This window comes from Triticum urartu, chromosome 2A (genome assembly GCF_056163025.1).
Source record: "Triticum urartu cultivar PI428250 chromosome 2A, HENAU_Tu73, whole genome shotgun sequence".
NCBI lineage: Eukaryota > Viridiplantae > Streptophyta > Magnoliopsida > Poales > Poaceae > Triticum > Triticum urartu.
In genome coordinates, this window is record NC_141874.1 from 55,321,604 (window position 1) to 55,340,650 (window position 19,047).

The 19,047-nt window shown below is 47.8% G+C and overlaps 1 protein-coding gene and 1 pseudogene across 1 annotated transcript; one reads left to right on the plus strand and one right to left on the minus strand.

Moving 5' to 3' along the window:
• The first annotated feature begins 5,306 nt into the window (after positions 1 to 5,306).
• On the plus strand, positions 5,307 to 6,624 carry LOC147983691 (uncharacterized; annotated as a pseudogene).
• Positions 6,625 to 8,317: 1,693 nt separating this feature from the next.
• On the minus strand, positions 8,318 to 9,401 carry LOC147983692 (uncharacterized). Its single transcript, XM_087539579.1, has 2 exons — positions 8,796 to 9,401; positions 8,318 to 8,707 (listed from the first exon to the last, which is right to left on the minus strand). The coding sequence occupies exons 1-2, from the start codon at positions 9,399 to 9,401 to the stop codon at positions 8,318 to 8,320; spliced, it is 996 nt and encodes a 331-aa protein (XP_087395705.1).
• Between the last annotated feature and the right edge of the window lie 9,646 nt (positions 9,402 to 19,047).

Below are 19,047 nucleotides of genomic sequence, written 5' to 3' on the forward strand. Positions count from 1 at the left end.
CAGGGTGTCGGTGTCGGGGTGTCGTGTCGGTGTCGGGGTCGGGGTCTCGGGGTCGGGGTGTCAGGTCGGGGTGCCGGGTCGGGGTCGGGGTGCCGTGTCGGTGTCGGGGTCGGGGTGTCGGGTCAGGCTCGGGGTCGGGGTGTCGGGGTCGGGGTCTAGGGGTCGGGGTGTCGTGTCGGGGTGCCGGGTCGGGGTTGGGGTGCCGTGTCGGGTCGGGTTTTTTTTCCTCTTTTTTCCTTTTCTTCTTCTTCCTATTCTTCCTTTTCTTCCTTCTTCTTCTTCTTCTTCTTCTTCTTCTTCTTCTTCTTCTTCTTCTTCTTCTTCTTCTTCTTCTTCTTCTTCTTTCCTTTTTCCTTTTCTTCTTCTCCTCCTCTCCTCTTTTTTCTTCTTCTTCTTCCTCTTCTTCTTTTTTCTTCTCCTCCTCCTCTTCTTCTTCTTCCTTTCCTTTTTCCTCTTCTTCTTCTCCTCCTCTCCTCTTTTTCTCTTCTTCTTCTTCTTTCCTCAAACTAAACTAAACCTAAAACTAAAACTAAAACTAAATCTAAATTAAACATAAACCTAAAACTAATAAAACAGAAAAAAAAGGAAAAAACTAAATCTAAACCTAAAACTAAACTAAAACGAAACCTAAAACTAAATCTAAACTAAAACTAGAAAAGAAAAAAACAGAAAAAAGGAGGGGGCTCACCTGGGGCAGGGCCGGTGGAGGAGGGGGGCGGGGCGGTGGAGGAGCTGGCCGGGGCGCCGGGGGGCCGGGCCCGGGGCGGCGGAGGAGCTGGCCGGGGCGCCCTGGGGCGGCGGGGGGCCGGGCCCGGGGAGGTGGGGCGCCGGGGGGCCGGGGCGGCGTGGGGCCGGGGCGGGGGGGCGACGGGGCGGCGGGGCCCGGGGAGGCGGGGGCGACGGGGCGGCGGCGGCGGGGGCGAGAGGCGGCGGCGGTGGGCCGGGTGGGAAGTGGGGCGAGGAGAGAACAGAGAGGGGCGGGGGGCATACGGGCCGTTAGGTACTGCCTCTTTGCCGTCCGCCCCTCTTTGCCGTCCGCCTTTTGCCTCTTTGCCGTCTGCTGGCAGACGGCAAAGAGGTGGGCCGTTAAGTGTTTCCCAAACGGGCGGAGGGTGGGGGCCACCTCTCTCTTTGTCGTCCGCCAGCTGACGTCAAAAATTCTTTGCCGTCAGCTGGCAGACGGCAAAGAGCTTGTTTGCCGTCCGCCAGATCTTTGCCGTCTGCTTTTTGGTAGCTGATGGCAAAGAGCTTCTTTGCCGTCAGCTAGCAGACGGCAAAGAGCTGGCAGATGGCAAATTAGCTGATTCCAGTAGTGGATGCTTATCACTTTCCCTCTTGGGGGCATCGTTTTGGAGTAAGTGTTGGCTGGGCGGATGGTGGAGCGGTACTTCATCTCACACATCGATGGCGGCAGATATCGGCGGCATGGCGCTGTGGAGGCTCGGCGTCCGATGCACGGAGATGGACTCGCGCAGGAGGAGGTGGCTGTCTGGCGTCATGATGACGTCGATGGCAGAGCGGTCAGACAAGGTAGAAGGCTCAATATGATCTGAAGACGAATCTGGGGAAGATGGCGGCGACGACACACGAGTGCGTCTGACCGGATTGTGCCCCAGACCCGGTATGTGGCTCGGTTGGGGCTTCCGAATATGTTTCGGCTTCCGGCTTTTGATGTTAGGCTTAGGTGAGTGGTTTGGGTAGTGGCCCAGCTAGCACCCCTTCATCTTTTTGGATAGGAGTAGCGGCATGTGTTGCCAAGATGATGAATTCAGGCACATTATTGTAATACTTTGTAAGGTCCTCGAGAATAATCAATAAAGTGGCAGTATGCATCTCCCAGATGCAGAGGCCGGGGTCATCCTTCTTTTCTAAAAAAAGTCAACACAAATAAACCCCCACCTTTAAATCCCTGAAGTTGATACCCTAAACTCTTTGATCCCGGTCTATTCTAACCCTAGATATATTTGGCACACCGGGAAAGCACAATCCTGACCGGGAACTCGCTCCCACCTCTCTCCTCCGGTTTTCTTTCCTCACAGGTCCATCTATGTCTATCAGGTAGATGCTCCTGGGAAGGTGGAAGCGAGTTGACAAGCTACAACATCGGTGGGGGTAGATGCAGCCGGGGCGAGCCTGCTGCCATATGGTGAGCAAGGAGGCGATGATGGAGATAGCAGCCATGTGCATGACAACCAATGCAACTGAGGAGCTAGGACGCCAACGAAGAGGAGTTGTTTGCCATCAGGAGGACGAAGGCCGCCATCAGGGATCACCGGACGAGGCTCGACATGTCTCTCGGCTTCGTTGACGTCGTGTCTCGGTGGGCTACCGCCGTCCGCGACGAGAAGCTCCCGCCGCATGACGTGCTCCTGCCACAAATCGCGGAGGTGAGGCGTCAGGGGTGCGCCACCGTTGCCGGGGCCGTTGAACGCAGCCACCGCGGTGGGCGCGCTCGCGTCAGAGCATTGCGGCTGGCGCGTGGCCCTGGAGGCCTGTGCCGAGTTGCAGCGACGGCGGCGCTCTGGGATGGGTCTCGAGCTACGCTCAAGGACCCCATCTCGCTGCAGCGCCGCTATCCCTGCTCCTGACGCCGCACTGGCTTGAGCATCTCGCCATGGCCGCCTCCCGCTGCAGCTCAGCAGGCGTGATCTGTGTGCACGCGCAGCAAGGGGGACGATGACCACAGCCATCTAGCTTCTCTGTATTCACGACGATGTCGACGAGCACCGACTGAGGATCAAAGTTCCGCCGGAAGACACACACGTATGGCTTGATGTATTCCTGAACTAGTACACGTGTCTGGTTTGGTTGATTAGATGATCTCTTCTAGATACACGCACGCAAGACGCTGGACACGGATGGATTGCAACAGGCCTTGTGATGCATGATATTTTTTTTTGTCTATTCATAATAATTGAGGTGTAGTTCGTGGTTAATCTCGACAGTGCCAACAATCCGTTGATGGACACTGGCACCGCGGCCATGCTCGCCGTTGAGGAGATGTATATGACAGGTGGGCCCATATTGTAAGTGACAGTAGAAATCAATCCCGGTTGGGATCGTGCCTTCCTATTACAACAAACAAGATTTTACTCATACAGGGTTTAGAATGACTGGGAACTGTAAATACAGGGTACCAACTTCAAGGTTTTGAAAGTGAGGGTTTATTTCCGTCGGCATTTGCAACCTCAAGGTTTATTTCAAACTTCACCCTGCTGGGGAAGTGCCACCCGGGGTGGGCCGTGACTACCGGACCAGTCTAGCTAGTGCTGTGGCCTGTGGTGCACGACGCTGGATCTGGATGGGTGACATCGAAAAGGGTCAGTCGACGGCGACGTTACGTAGCGCAAACCGGCCGGTCAGAGCCCATCCCGATCGCCGACGTCCGTCCAACCGTGCGAATCGCCGCGCATGCCATGCCATGCCAACTGTGTGATGCCCGCGAGCTAGACCAGCCGCCGACGTACGACGAGATCCATCAATCGTTTCCCATTCCCCGCGGTCCGGGGCCGGAGGCGATCGACCCGCCGTCATTTCGTTCGTTCCAGACACACCGTGCTGCAGCTCCCCTCCGACAAATGGATCGATGCGGACGGGGACGAGCGAGGGACGAAGCTTCCCAGAAGCTCCACCGCCACCCGCTCGCCCGCTCGCTTGCATCAGTTGCGTGCTTCTTATTAATTTAGGAACTCCATTATAGACACATGAGTACAGCACCAGCTAGCTTCTCGTAACAGCGACTGCAGCTGATGCTCCTGATGAGTATGCGCAATTAGTTAAGCTGGCCGATCCCATTCCCACGAGACTGACGTATCTGCAATCTGCATACATGAACACTTTCCTTTTTGCGGGGGCGTACATGGACATTTGTGTGTCTCTGCACGCACACGATGACACACAAGCATCAAACTATGTTACTAACCCAGATCGATGGGAGATGCAGTATCAGCCGGAGATTCTTTTGTTCACGTACGTGTCGCTGCCTTGTCCACATGTAGTGTGGTGTGTGCATGACATGATCCTCTCACCAATATGATATGATATGAAGCGGCCGGCGAAAGCAGCGTCCGTGCCCACGCATCTCCATCGGTGTTAATTTCATACGTCCACGGATCGATCCATACGTCCACGTACCTGCCTACACCGATCCCCCAAGTTATCAACAATGCTAGCTAGTTACCCAAAACACGCCCCGTTCCAATCATCAAATATATCTGTGTTTACCGTCTTGATCAGCCGGTCGATTTCCATCTGAAAAGTTGAAATAAAATTAGGCGATTGGTGCAAACGATCTAATAAGTAGACGTCCGTGGGCATCTCTACTGTATATCCTCTTTGGAAACATACACAAGCTGTCTATCTTTTTCTTTTTGAGGGGTCACAAACTGTCTATCTTTGAAACATCTTTAGTAGTGAGATTTAACACCCTATACATTTATTATGAATCTTCATGAATCTTCATGTAAGAACTCACAAATATAGTGTCTTGGTCAAGTGAGATTTAGCACCCGATACATTTATTATGTAACGGACCAAAATCAGGCCTTCGTTTTCCTTTTTACGGGAAATGATCAATCCAACCTCTGCATGAATTGATACACGCAACGCTAATATCAGGCCACCATTCTGTCCCCATGTCTCGTCATCACCTATAGGTACACGGTTTTGTCAGTACTACTAGCTAAGCTTGCTTCGCGTCACACAACTCTCAATGAATTCCACTGAATTTGCTGAAATGACAAGTGATATATATGACCGGTGGAATCCGAGATCAGTGACTTAGCTTTTCGTCAGTATCACGACGTGATGACTCAACAACAATGGGACTCCGCTACCTTCCTTTTGGTTTGGTTCATCTGACATTCTGTGGTCAATTTGGATCCATGATGGATGCAAAAGCAACCATGAGTGCCTTCCGATAGAGTGAATTGCAAAAAACATTGACATTGAAGGCTAGGGTTGCAGAAATCACAAGTCTCTAGTTTTGTGCCCAAAAACACTAATTCCGGGGCTAATCTTTTGCAAAAACCACAAGTCGCTCGGATCGCTCATTTTAAGTGGGATTATGACAGGTGGGACCCGCATTGGTCGACGTGGCATAACTGTTCATCCGTTTGACTCGTTAGACGCCGTGAGATGCCGTGCGCGGGCCGGCTCGAGCCGGAACCCTTTTGACCGGTCCCTCCCCTCGAGTCGTTACAGGCCCACCCACCACAACCCTCATTCGCTCGCGCTCTCTGCTCCCACTCGTTCGCCGCCGTCGACACGTCCACATCTCCGACCGCTGCCGCCGCCACCGCGTCGCCATGGTTTCCTGGAGTGAGGACTCTGGCAGCAGTGAAGGTTCACATGGCAGGTATTACCAGTACGCCACCTCAGGTTCAGACGACGGCATCGTGCAGGTGAGTTGGTAGAAATAGGGTTAGGGTTTGGATTTGGGGATTTTCCTCTTGAGCTAGATCTGAAGTTTTCTTCCCAAATCTCTTGCTTTCCTTTGCACGTGCAGATCCCTGCTACCACGGATGACTCCGAATTCGAGGGTAAAGATTATGTTTTGTGCCATGAACACCGGAAGCGAGCAGAAAGACTTGTTGCTTTCGAGGGCATCCATACTGGCAGGAGGTTCCTTGCCTGTGCTGTGAAGGTATGTGTCAAATTTCTGCTAATTAGCTGTTGTGGTCTAATCATTTGGTCATTGTTTAGTACCTATTTTGGTATTTAGCAGATCTGGCTTGTTAGTTAGGCTGTTTAAATATGTGCCCAATACTTATTGGCTCAGTGAAGTCATTGTATTTATGTGAGCATCTGTGCAGAGTGTTGTGGCATGTTCATTTGTTTATATGTGAGCATATGACAGTGTGGATAAGTGAGGTCATTTATTAATATGTCAGCATGTGACAGTGTTGATAAGTGAGGTCATTTGTTAATATGTCAGCATGTGACAGTGTGAACAAGTGAGGTTTGTTTATATGTCAAGCATGTGCATGGGGTTGGAAGCAGTTATTAAAAATTGTTATTAAGTACTGCTGCCCTAGTTGCTTTTAGTTAGTAAGCACACATTATTTAGATTGCCTAATTGTTGGTACTGGTTGGAGTGCCTACTTGTTATTAGTAAATAAATCATCTTGGCATGTAGCTCATATCTTGTTGTTTAACACTGTAATTTAATAGGATGGTAAAAACTGTGGACTAGTTGAATGGGTTGATCCATCTTGGCCAGCTACAATGAAGAATGCACTGTCCAAATTGTGGGATATATATGAAGAGTCCAAGAGAAACAGGACTGAGGACAACCTGATGAACTCATTTGCTGTTCACAATCTGACACAAGAGAAGATCAAGCTGCAGGCCAGTTATGACAAGTTGGTTGGAGATGTTCAAGCCCTTTTGGATTAGAATGAGAGGAGGGCCCATATGGAAAGGAAGCCTGATGAGAGCAAGCTCCAGGAGAAGTATGGCGTGGTTAAGAACCTGACAGTATCTCAAGCCAGTGTCATTAGGAACATGAAGCTGAAGCTTGTTGAAGAGAAGACTAAGTTGCAGGCCCATATTGATGAGATTGAGAAGGTTGTGGAGCAGACCAAGGCCAAGCTGAATGGGATCAAGGCAATCTTAGATGAATGAGCCACATTGGGCAGTAATGGTCATGGAGTTTATGGTCATGTATGGATATCCTTATTAGTTATGTAATGGTCCTGTATGAATCTCCCAATTATGCTACTTATTAGTCATGTATGGATCTCCAAATTATGCTACCTATTAGTTATGTAATGTTCATGTATGGATCTTCCAGTTATGCTACATATTTAGTTATGTAATGGTCATGTATGGATCCCCCAATTATAATACTAATTAGTTATGTATTGCTTATGTATGGATCTCCCAATATGCTGAATGTGATGAATTTAGATGTTGATTTGTATATCTGAAATAGCCCTATACTCACTTAGGTGGTTTTGTCGACGTCGTGGCACCCTAGACTCATTTAGGTGGTTTTTCGACGTCGAGGCACCCTAGAATCATTTAGGTGGTTTTTTCGACGTCGAGGCACCCTAGAATCATTTAGGTGGGTTTTTCGACGTCGAGGCACCCTAGACTCATTTAGGTGGTTTTTTCGATGTCGAGGCACCCTAGAATCATTTAGGTGTTTTTTTCGACGTCAAGGCACCCTAGACTCATTTAGGTGGTTTTTTCGACGTCGAGGCACCCTAGACTCATTTAGGTGGTTTTTTCGACGTCCAGGCACCCTAGACTCATTTAGGTGGTTTTTCGACGTCGAGGCACCCTAGACTCATTTAGGTGGTTTTTTCGACGTCGAGGCACCCTAGACTCATTTAGGTGGTTTTTTCGACGTCGAGGCACCCTAGAATCATTTAGGTGTTTTTTCGACGTCGAGGCACCCTAGACTCATTTAGGTGGTTTTTTCGACGTCGAGGCACCCTAGACTCATTTAGGTGGTTTTTTCGACGTCCAGGCACCCTAGACTCATTTAGGTGGTTTTTCGACGTCGAGGCACCCTGACTCATTTAGGTGGTTTTTTCGACGTCGAGGCACCCTAGACTCATTTAGGTGGTTTTTCGACGTCGAGGCATCCTAGACTCATTTAGGTGGGTTTTTTCGACGTCGAGGCACCCTAGAATCATTTAGGTGGTTTTTTTGACGTCGTGGCACCCTAGACTCATTTAGGTGGTTTTTTCGACGTCGAGGCACCCTAGAATCATTTAGGTGGTTTTTTCGACGTCGAGGCACCCTAGACTCATTTAGGTGGTTTTTCGACGTCGAGGCACCCTAGACTCATTTAGGTGGTTTTTCGACGTCGAGGCACCCTAAAATCATTTAGGTGGTTTTTTTGACGTCAAGGCACCCTAGAATCATTTTGGTGGTTCTTTCGACATCGAGGCACCCTAGAATCATTTAGGTGGTTTTTTCGACGTCGAGGCACCCTAGACTCATTTATGCATCAATTTCAACAACCATCAACCATCAAGTTCAACAAGCATCAACATCATGCATTCAAGTTCAACAACCATCAAAAGGCATCAACTATTACTCATTTAGGTGCAACTACCATCAACATCCAGCATGAAGTTCAACAACCATCAAAAGGCAACAAGTTCAACATATGGTTCAAAGCAGCCAACAAAGGCATCTAGTTCAACATCTGGTTCAAACCTGCCAACAAAGGCATCTAGTTCAACAGCCAACAAAGGCATCTACTTGAATAGCCAACAAAGGCATCTAGTTTAACAGCCAACAAAGGCATCAAATTTAGCAACCAACATGGGCATCAAATTCAAGCAGCCAACAAAGGCAACATCTAGTTACCAGAAGCATAAAGGTACTCTTTCATCTTGTAGGAAACTGTCCTCTTTCTTCCAGTCTGTCTTGGAGAATGAAATGTTCCCCTATGGCCTGCAGCAGATGTAGAAGATGCACCAGCTGGGGTAGTTTTCTTCCTGGGAGACCTCCTTGGAGGAGCAGTAGGTGCTGGGGTAGCATTCTTCCTGGGAGACCTCCTGGGAGGAGCAGTAGGTGCACTAGCAGCAGGTGCAGCTTTCTTCCTGGGAGGAGCACTAGGTGTAGTTGCAGCAGGTGCAACTTTCTTCCTGGGAGGAGCAGTCCCAACATCTGCTGTACATGGAGATGGCCTCTTCCTTGTTGGTGCAGCAGCTGTAGATGAAGCAGAAGCATGTGACCTGGTTGGTTGCATTTTAAAAAACAAAAACAATCATGAACTATGAATTACAATTGAGACATAACTACAAAAACAGAAACAAATATGCTTAGCTAACCAGATGCTGGTTTTGTCTCATAGCAAGAGCTGGTTTCAAGGGCTTGGAGCACACAGTGTATCTGTGCCCTACAAGTTTGCAGTTGCTACAAGTAATGGATGCCATCCTAGATGTATCTCTTGGTGCTGGCTTCTCAAATTGGTTTTTCCTCCTCTTTGTTTGTTGCTTCCCAACTTTATCTCTGAAAACTGGAGGCTCTATGTCCTGAGTTCTTGTCCTTGGCCACAGATTTGGACCAGGGACAGGAAATATGATATGGCCATATGCTTTTTGGTACATTTCCTTCTTGAAGAAATCATCAACAAAGTCTTCAGGTTGCAACTTAGCTTTCACAATTGCAGAGACTGCATGGTTGCAAGGCATAGCAGTCATATCCCACTTCCTACATCCACATGTTCTGTGCAGCAAGTTCACTGAGTAGGTGTTATCTCCACTACTAACTTGGTAAATGTTAGGACCAGACATCAAAGATTGGCACCACCTTAAGTTGTACTTTGCCTCCTCTAACATCTCTGCATATGTTGGGCAAATCTCCCAATTTGCTGTCTCTGTTTTAGTTCTATTGGTGTTAAATTTGACCATCAATTTAGTCCTAATTCCTTCCAGCATGGTCTTTATTGGCTTCCCTCTAACATCTAGGACCATTTTGTTAAACACCTCACTGATGTTGTTCACAACTAGGTCAGTATTGCAGGTAAAATCCATTGCATGTCTAGCCCATGTATGAACTGGTACTTTATTAAGCCATGCCCAAGCTGCCTTACACTCTCTTTTCAAATCATTCATTGCAGCTAGGTGTTCATTCTTAGTATAAGAGTAACTAGCTGCATCCATGTGTTTCTTTAATTCATCACCTCTAAAAACAGCAGTTTGGAAATTTTGATAAATGTGTCTAAGGCAGAATCTTTGTGGACAATTGGGAAAAACATGGTTTACTGCATTTAAAAGGCCCTGTTGACACAATATGAACTAGAGCTAAATATTGGTCCATTTGAATTGTTCACAAAGCAATGTGCATATGAAAAATTAATAGTACAATAGAAATATGAGAAGAGAAGTTTACCTTCTGCCTATCAGAAATGATAGTATAATACCCAAACTTTCCACTTTCTCCACCAAGTGCATCTTTCAGTTGTGTTAAGAACCAGGTCCAGCTGTTTGTGTCCTCTTTGTCAACAACTCCAAATGCTATAGGGTATATGTTGTTGTTTCCATCCCTTCCTGTTGCAGCAAGGATCTGCTGACCTGTTGACAGCTTGATAAAACAACCATCTACCCCTATAAAGTGACAAATGTTAGAAGACAGTGTATTTAATGTGGCCAAATAACAAAAACACTACACAAGTTACAACACAATGTACCTATGAATGGCCTACATCCATTTAAAAACCCTTCTTTGCAAGCATTAAGACAGTAGAACAGGCCATGGAACGTTGAGTTCTTGCTTGGGTGTTGTGGCAAATGCTCAGTGGTCACAACACATCTACTTCCTAGGTTTGTGTCCAAAACAGCCTGCAAATAATCTCTAATCCTAGTGTATTGACCTCTCTGGTCTCCTTGGACAACCTTCAATGCTTGTTTCCTAGCCCTATAGGCCATATGGGTTGAGATCTCTACTCCATATTTCTTCTTCAAATTCTGCATTATTGTGGTGATTGGTGTGGAAATATCAATTCTCAGCATATCCTCACACTGGTGTGCCACTCATTTTCCTGTGACCTTTCTATTCTCTTCTACTGCTGGGAATGTGTGCAGAAGATTAACCTTTCTGATGCAGAAAGTAGTTTCATTTGCAACAACAGAAGCTGCAATGTAGAAAGGACATTTCACATTAGTGCACACAACTATGATGCTGTCATTGCAGTTTCTGTGGAAGTCATAGTTCCTATTCTGACTTATGTGAAATGTCTGAAGTGCTCTCCTAAATTGGTACACATTAAGGAAACAAAGATTTCTACAAAACTGCTCCTCTGGGTTCTCTCTTTCTTCACTATACCACTTCCTTGGTTTTGCTTTATATGCTCTGCTCTTCCTTCCATTGGGCAGAATAAAAGGTGCATTCTCATCTCCATCATCATATTCCTGCTTCAAATCACCTACATACTCCTCATCTGATGATGATACCCACACATCCTCAAATCTTTGCTCCAAGCTTGAATGTGACCTCTTGGTTGGCCCTTTTCTTTTTTCCTTCTTCTTTGCTGGCTCCTGTTGTTGCTCCATCTGCTCATCCTCCTCCAGTTGCTCTACCTGCTCCTCCTCCTCATGCTCCATCTGCTCCACTTGCTCCACTTGCTCCTCTTCCTCATCTTCCCCATACACTTCATCCACATCAGTGTCTCCTTAAAAATGAAGGAGTGGGTCCTCTCTCTGCCCCCTCAAATCATTAAGCCTGTTAGCAAAGTCCTCATCTGCATCCAGATCAAAGTCATCTTCAGTTAGAAGAACTGGTAGTTTTTGCTTAACCATTTGAACATGCTCAGATGCCTCCTTATGTTTCCTAAAGTTCTCAATTTTGGTTCTCCTCTTTAGCTCCATTAGTGTCTCCTGCTCATCTTGCTCCATAGCAATATCTATGTTTGTGCTCTGCTGTGTGGAAAAGAACTGAAGTGGCTCCGACTGCCTCTGTTTATTTGATTTCTCAGGTGATCTGAATAGAACTCCAGAAGGATTGACTTCATAGACAGATTTTTCTCCTAATTGACTCAAAGGAACCTGCTCCTCATACAAATAGCTTGCATTCAAATCTGCAGGTCTTGGATCAGTGGCCCTAATCACTGTCAAATTCACTACAGTCTGATCCTTATTAGCAATATGGTCAAGAATTTCATCCACCTTGTCATCATCAGAAATTTCTACCAATCCTTCAATACCCACACCAGGCTCCCTCACAAAGTAAATGTAGTCATTCAGCCCATATCCCTCTGTCTCTATTAATGCTACCAAATTGTGATATGTGATGTCTGAAATGCAGAGGGATCTCTCCAAGTTGTCTCTTTCATGGAAGTGCATTCTAACTTCCCAAACAGCATCGTCCAAACTAGACAACAAGATAAAACAACAATTCTAATTAACATTGCATAATTACTATAAAAAAGTTCACAGTAATATGCTATAATTAACACTACATATTAACAAAAAATACTTTACTTTGCTCTTATTGGCACTGTTCTAATTAACAATGCATAACTACAAATGAAGCTACTCTAATTTTCCCTTTATTCGCACTGCTCTAATTAACAATGTATAACTACAAAATGAGGTACTCTAATTTGCCCTTTATTGGTACTGCTCTAATTAACAATGCATAACTAAATATATACATACTCTAATGTACTCTAATTAACACTGCATATTAACAAATGAGCTACTCTAATGTGTTCTGTATTGCCACTGCTCTAATTAACAGTTCACGTTGCTACATATCAACTAAATAAAATTAATATGACACATATATGAGTCTGGCAGTGGGCTATTCCCCTGCCCCCTCCCCCAAAATCAAATTGAGTGTTTCAGTACCCAAGCTAGGTTTAACACTGCAAATCAAAATAACCACACATACATACACGGCAGGGTTGCTAATTAACATCATGATGTCCTGTTTGTTGTGAATTAGGTGGTTGTTTTCCTACTCTAATGTACTCTAATTAACACTGCATATTAACAAATAAGCTACTCTAATGTGTTCTGTATTGCCACTGCTCTAATTAACAGTTCACGTTGCTACATATCAACTAAATAAAATTAATATGACACATATGAGTCTGACAGTGGGCTATTCCCCTGCCCCCTCCCCCAAAATCAAATTGAGTGTTTCAGTACCCAAGCTAGGTTTAACACTGCAAATCAAAATAACCACACATACATACAGCCCAAGATCCAGCCGCCGAATCCTAACCCTAACCCTAGAATCTGTACAAATGAGGTTAACTTACTAGACGCCGCCGAATCCTAAACCTAACCCTAGAATATGTACAAATGAGGTTAACTTACTAGACGCCGCCGAATGACGAGCCCCACCGGTGGCTTTCCGTCGGATCCACCTTCATGGCCCTGGCCCAAGATCTAGCCGCCGCGAACTCCAGCGAGTGCTGGGGGCTGGGGTTGGGGCTGCTGTCCGAAGGGGCGCCGGGGTTTGAGCTGCCGCAGAGATCCGCCTCCGGTGGCCTGTCGTCTCCGCCACCGGCAGGCCCACCACAGTCGCCGCCGCCATTCGCCGTCGCCATGTCTGAGAGGAGAGGGTGTGGGGGAGGGAAAGAGATGGAGAAGAGCTAGCGGGGAGGGGAGGGACCAGTCAAAAGGGTTCCGGCTCGAGCCGGCCCGCGCACGGCGTCTCACGGTGTCTAACGAGTCAAACGGATGAACAGTTATGCCACGTCGACAAATGTGGGTCCCACCTGTCATAATCCCACTTAAAACGAGCGAACCGAGCGACTTGTGGTTTTTGCAAAAAATTAGCCCCGGAATTAGTGTTTTTGGGCACAAAACTAGAGACTTGTGATTTCTGCAACCCTAGCCTTCAATGTCGATGTTTTTTGCAATTCACTCCCTTCCGATAAGCTGTATGAAGGCCTCATTGGGGTTAGAGGATTTCTATAGAAAAAATATAGGAACAAGAATTCCAGAGGAAAAATTTCTATAGGTGTATTCTGTTGGTAGGAAGCGCGTACGGGAATTTCATAGTAATACTACTCATTTTATGTGTTTTTGAAGGAATCTACACATCCATTCAAAGCTCATTCTTTTGCGTAGGAGCGAGGCAAAGACAATTTCTTACAATGTAAGTGCCACCCTATCAAATTCCTATACTACTCCTAATTCATACGTTTTAGTTTCCTCGAAAACCGAATGAGGCGGAAAAGATATAAACAGAGTTTTGCTTGGGTACATCTCTGTAAAAGTTTGCACGGATCATAAAGTTACTTAATAAGAAGGCTCGCTATCAGCATATTAGTCTGCAGATCAAATGTATTGAATAGATTAATTTAGATACAAAAGACTATGTTAACCTTGTTAATTGAAGTAGTAACTTGTAATCTCCATCTTTCCCAAGGAGATCCGGCTCTGCCTAGCTAGCGGCACGCGCATACAGGACACATTGCACACCGACCGACCGACGGCCCTGATTCTTTTGGGTGGGAGCAGCCGTCCGTCCGTCCGTTCGTTCGTTGCTCGACTCGACCGATCCATCGCTCCTTCTACGGCCCTGCAACGTGTGTGGCCATGCATGCATGCCTGCCTCCTTGGTGCATAGTGCCGGGCCACGCCATAGTTCTCCTTGACTGTTGGTCGAGCCGGCCAGGGCGTGCTTCGTTCTCCAAATCCAAATCCAAGCTGGTTGCTGCTGGCCACCGATCGATCCATGCATGCAGGTTGTCTGTTTGTTGACCTCCTGCTCCTGGTTTCTAGTTTCTACTACGCGTGTGTCAGCTGTGTGACCATACCTCTTCTGTTCGATGCATCGTGTCACTTGTCACGCCACTTGTCCGCCACGGCACGCACGCACTGCATAGGCGACCGCAACGACTTCGCTTTTGCCGGGGGAGTTGCCACCCGGGGCGGGGGGAACGGAAGACCACACTGACGGCAGCGCCGACCGGCATCAGAGCCCATCCCAACCAGGGGCGAATCTACTAGGGGGGCTTTAACAGGCTTGAGCCCCCCTCCAGAACTGAAAAAATGTTTTTTACTACTAGTCTCAAGGCCCAACTCAGTCACATGCCAGCCCAACCCAACATATATTTGCATGATACAGACTTGCATAAACTTTGAGCCCACCTTCTATTTTCTGTCTAGATTCGCCACTGATCCCGACCGAGCGATATCCAGCTGCGGCGATCCAATCGCATGCGCATGCCAACTGTGCGATCCATGCATACGCAGCTACTACGATCGATGATCATCGACCCACCTTCCCTCCGTTCGTTGGTCCGTTCCAGACATGGTGCAGTTCCGGGAAGCTTCGCCGCCCGCTCGATCGCTTATTATGTGCATCCATCGCCACGGCGACAGATGCACACACCACTTAATTTACTCCATTATAGGCACACGGGTACAGTACCAGTTCCTCATAACAGCGACGTACTCCGTGCAGCAGCTGCTGATGATGAACATCCGAGCTGGCATGCGCAGTTAGTTAAAGCTGGACCTGGCCCACCCGCCGTCGATTATTAAGGCACACTCAACACTGACTACATACTACTTTGTTTGAAAGAGCACCGACTGTATGCTGATTCAGCAAGACGTGACGTATCTCTATATATCTCTCTCTGCACACACACACAATGACACGAGCATCAAAAGTATCGAACTAAGAGCATCTCCAACAGCCGCGCTAAACTAGCGCTGCGCCGCAAATTAGGCCGTTTTAGCGCGCGCGCAACGCGGCGGGTCGCTCCAGCGGGCGCGCAAAAACGGCGCGCGCGCTATAAAGGGTTGGACGCGCGGTCGAAAACACTTAGCCGCGCGGTGTATTTCGGGCGCCCGCTGCAGCGCGCGGCACACTCTAGCGCTCGCGCCCGCACTTCCTCTTCCACTTTCACCCCTCGTCCGGCCGCGCCGCCGCCGCCGCCCGCGCCCCCCGGCGACCGTTCAGGCTTCCCGGCCTATCCCCGCGCGCCCGCGCTTCCGCCCCATCCCCTCCTAGTCCCGCCGGCGCTCGCGCGCCTCCGTCGTCCGAGGAACAGCGCCCAAGTGCTCGCTGCCGCGCCGCGCCCGCAAGGTGTTTGACAAAACGCCTACAAGGTATGTATTGCTCAAACTTCATGAATTTGATGCATGTTTTGAATTGTAGTTTTTATAGTATAGTATTGAACATTGTAGATGAGTTCGTCGTATGATTCTTCCGAAGAAGAATTTTATATGGAAGAGGAGGAGGATCTTGCAATGATCCTAGCTATGCATATAAAAAACCGAAGGACGGTGGTTCGGTTATGGGTCGGCAGAAAATTTGGAGGGATAGGATCGATGCCCACAACAGATTGATCAGGCATTATTTTGCGGAGAATCCCATATACCCCGAGTCGTATTTTCGTCGCCGGTTTAGGATGAGCACCGAGTTGTTCAGGCGCATTGCAGAGAAACTAGCGAGCCATGACCGTTTTTTTCAGCAAAGGAGGAATGCCGCCGGAGAGCTCGGGCATAGCACCTTTCAGAAGGTGACAGCCGCTTTGCATATGTTGGCATACGGTATACCGGCTGATCTTGTTGATGATCACTTGGCTATGGGTGAGAGCCAAGCCATCATGTGTGTCAAGCGCTTTGCAGTGGGAATTGTGCAAGTGTTTGACGAGGAGTATTTGAGATCTCCCAATGCTGAAGACGTCGCAAGGCTATTGATGATGAACAAAGCTCGCGGTTTTCCTGGCATGCTTGGCTCAATAGATTGCATGCATTGGAGTTGTAAGAATTGTCCAAAGGCATGGCATGGGCAATTCCACGGCCAAAAAAAGGGTTCCACTATAATCCTTGAAGCGGTGGCCGATCAGGAGACTTGGATTTGGCATGCATTCTTTGGAATGCCTGGATCTTTGAATGACATCAATGTTGTCAACCGGTCACCACCGATGAATAAGATTGCAAACGATGAGTTGCCACCGGTGCAGTTTGTAGCAAATGGCCGTACTGTTGGGGAACGTAGCAGAAATTCAAAATTTTCCTACGTGTCACCAAGATCTATCTATGGAGAGACTAGCAACGAGGGGAAGGAGAGTGCATCTACATACCCTTGTAGATCGCTACGCGGAAGCGTTCAAGAGAACGGGGTTGATGAAGTCGTACTCGTCGTGATTCAAATCACCAAAGATCCTAGTGCCGAATGGACGGCACCTCCGTGTTCAACACACGTACAGCCCGGTGACGTCTCCTACGCCTTGATCCAGCAAGGGGAGAAGGAGAGGTTGGGGAAGACTCCATCCAGCAGCAGTACGACGGCGTGGTGGTGGTGGAGGAGCGTGGCACTCTAGCAGGGCTTCGCCAAGCACCGCAAGAGACGAGGAGGGAGAGGGGCAGGACCGCATCAACTGGGAGAGAAACTCATGTGTCTTGGGCAGCCCATACCTCAACTATATATAGGGGAAGGGGAGGGGCTGCGCCCCCACCTAGGGTTCCCTCCCTAGGGGTGGCGGCAGCCCCCTAGATCCCATCTAGGGGCGGCCAAGGGGAGGGGAGAGGGGGAGGCGCACCAGGGTGGGCCTTAGGGCCCATCTGCCCTAAGGTTTGCCCCCTTTCCCTCTTCCTTGCGCATTGGGCCTTGGTGGGGGGCGCACCAGCCCACCTGGGGCTGGTCCCCTCCCACACTTGGCCCATGCAGCCCTCCGGGGTTGGTGGCCCCACTTGGTGGACCCCCGGGACCCTCCCGGTGGTCCCGGTACGTTACCGATAAAACCCGAAACTTTTCCGGTGACCAAAACAGGACTTCCCATATATAAATCTTTACCTCCGGACCATTCCGGAACTCCTCGTGACGTCCGGGATCTCATCCGGGACTCCAAACAACATTCGGTAACCACATACAAACTTCCTTTATAACCCTAGCGTCATCGAACCTTAAGTGTGTAGACCCTACGGGTTCGGGAAACATGCAGACATGACCGAGACGTTCTCCGGTCAATAACTAACAGCGGGATCTGGATACCCATGTTGGCTCCCACATGCTCCACGATGATCTCATCGGATGAACCACGATGTCAAGGACTTAATCAATCCCGTATACAATTCCCTTTGTCTATCGGTACGATACTTGCCCGAGATTCGATCGTCGGTATCCCGATACCTTGTTCAATCTCGTTACCGGCAAGTCTCTTTACTCGTTCCGTAACACATCATCCCGTGATCAACTCCTTGATCACATTGTGCACATTATGATGATGTCCTATCGAGTGGGCCCAGAGATACCTCTCCGTTTACACGGAGTGACAAATCCCGATCTCGATTCGTGCCAACCCAACAGACACTTTCGGAGATACCTGTAGTGTACCTTTATAGCCACCCAGTTACGTTGTGACGTTTGGCACACCCAAAGTATTCCTACGGTATCCGGGAGTTGCACAATCTCATGGTCTAAGGAAATGATACTTGGCATTAGAAAAGCTTTAGCGAACTACACGATCTTTGTGCTAGGCTTAGGATTGGGTCTTGTCCATCACATCATTCTCCTAATGATGTGATCCCGTTATCAATGACATCCAATGTCCATGGTTAGGAAACCGTAACCATCTATTGATCAACGAGCTAGTCAACTAGAGGCTTACTAGGGACATGGTGTTGTCTATGTATCCACACATGTATCTGAGTTTCCTATCAATACAATTCTAGCATGGATAATAAACGATTATCATGAACAAGGAAATATAATAATAACCAATTTATTATTGCCTCTAGGGCATATTTCCAACAGTCTCCCACTTGCACTAGAGTCAATAATCTAGTTCACATCGATATGTGATTAACACTCAAGGTCACATCCCCATGTGACTAACACCTAAAGAGTTTACTAGAGTCAATAATCTAGTTCACATCACTATGTGATTAACACTCAATGAGTTCCGGGTTTGATCATGTTATGCTTGTGAGAGAGGTTTTAGTCAACGGGTCTGCAACATTCAGATCCGTATGTACTTCGCAAATTTCTATGTCATCTTGTAGATGCAACTACTACGCTACATTTGGAGCCAATTCAAATAACCGTTCTACTTGGAGCTATTCTAAATTGTTGCTCCATTATACGTATCCGGTATCTCTACTCAGAGCTATCCGGATAGGTGTTAAGCTTGCATCGACGTAACTCTTTACGTCGAACTCTTTATCACCTCCATAATCGAGAAACATATCCTTATTCCTCTAAGGATAATTTTGACCACTATCTGGTGATCTACTCCTAGATCACCTTTGAACCCTCTTGCCAGACATGTGGCAAGGCAGACATCAGGTGTGGTACTCAGCATGGCATACCATATAGAGCCTATGACAAAAGCATAGGGGACGACCTTCGTCCTTCCTCTTTCTTCTGCCATGGTCGAGCTTTAAGTCTTAACTTCATACCTTACAACTCAGGCAAGAACTCCTTCTTTGACTGATCCATCTTGAACACCTTCAAGATCATGTCAAGGTATGTGCTCATTTGAAAGTACCATTAAGCGTTTTGATCTATCCTTATAGATCTTGATGCTCAATGTTCAAGTAGCCTAATCCAGGTTTTCCATTGAAAAACACTTTTAAAATAACTCTGCATGCTTTCCAGAAATTCTACATCATT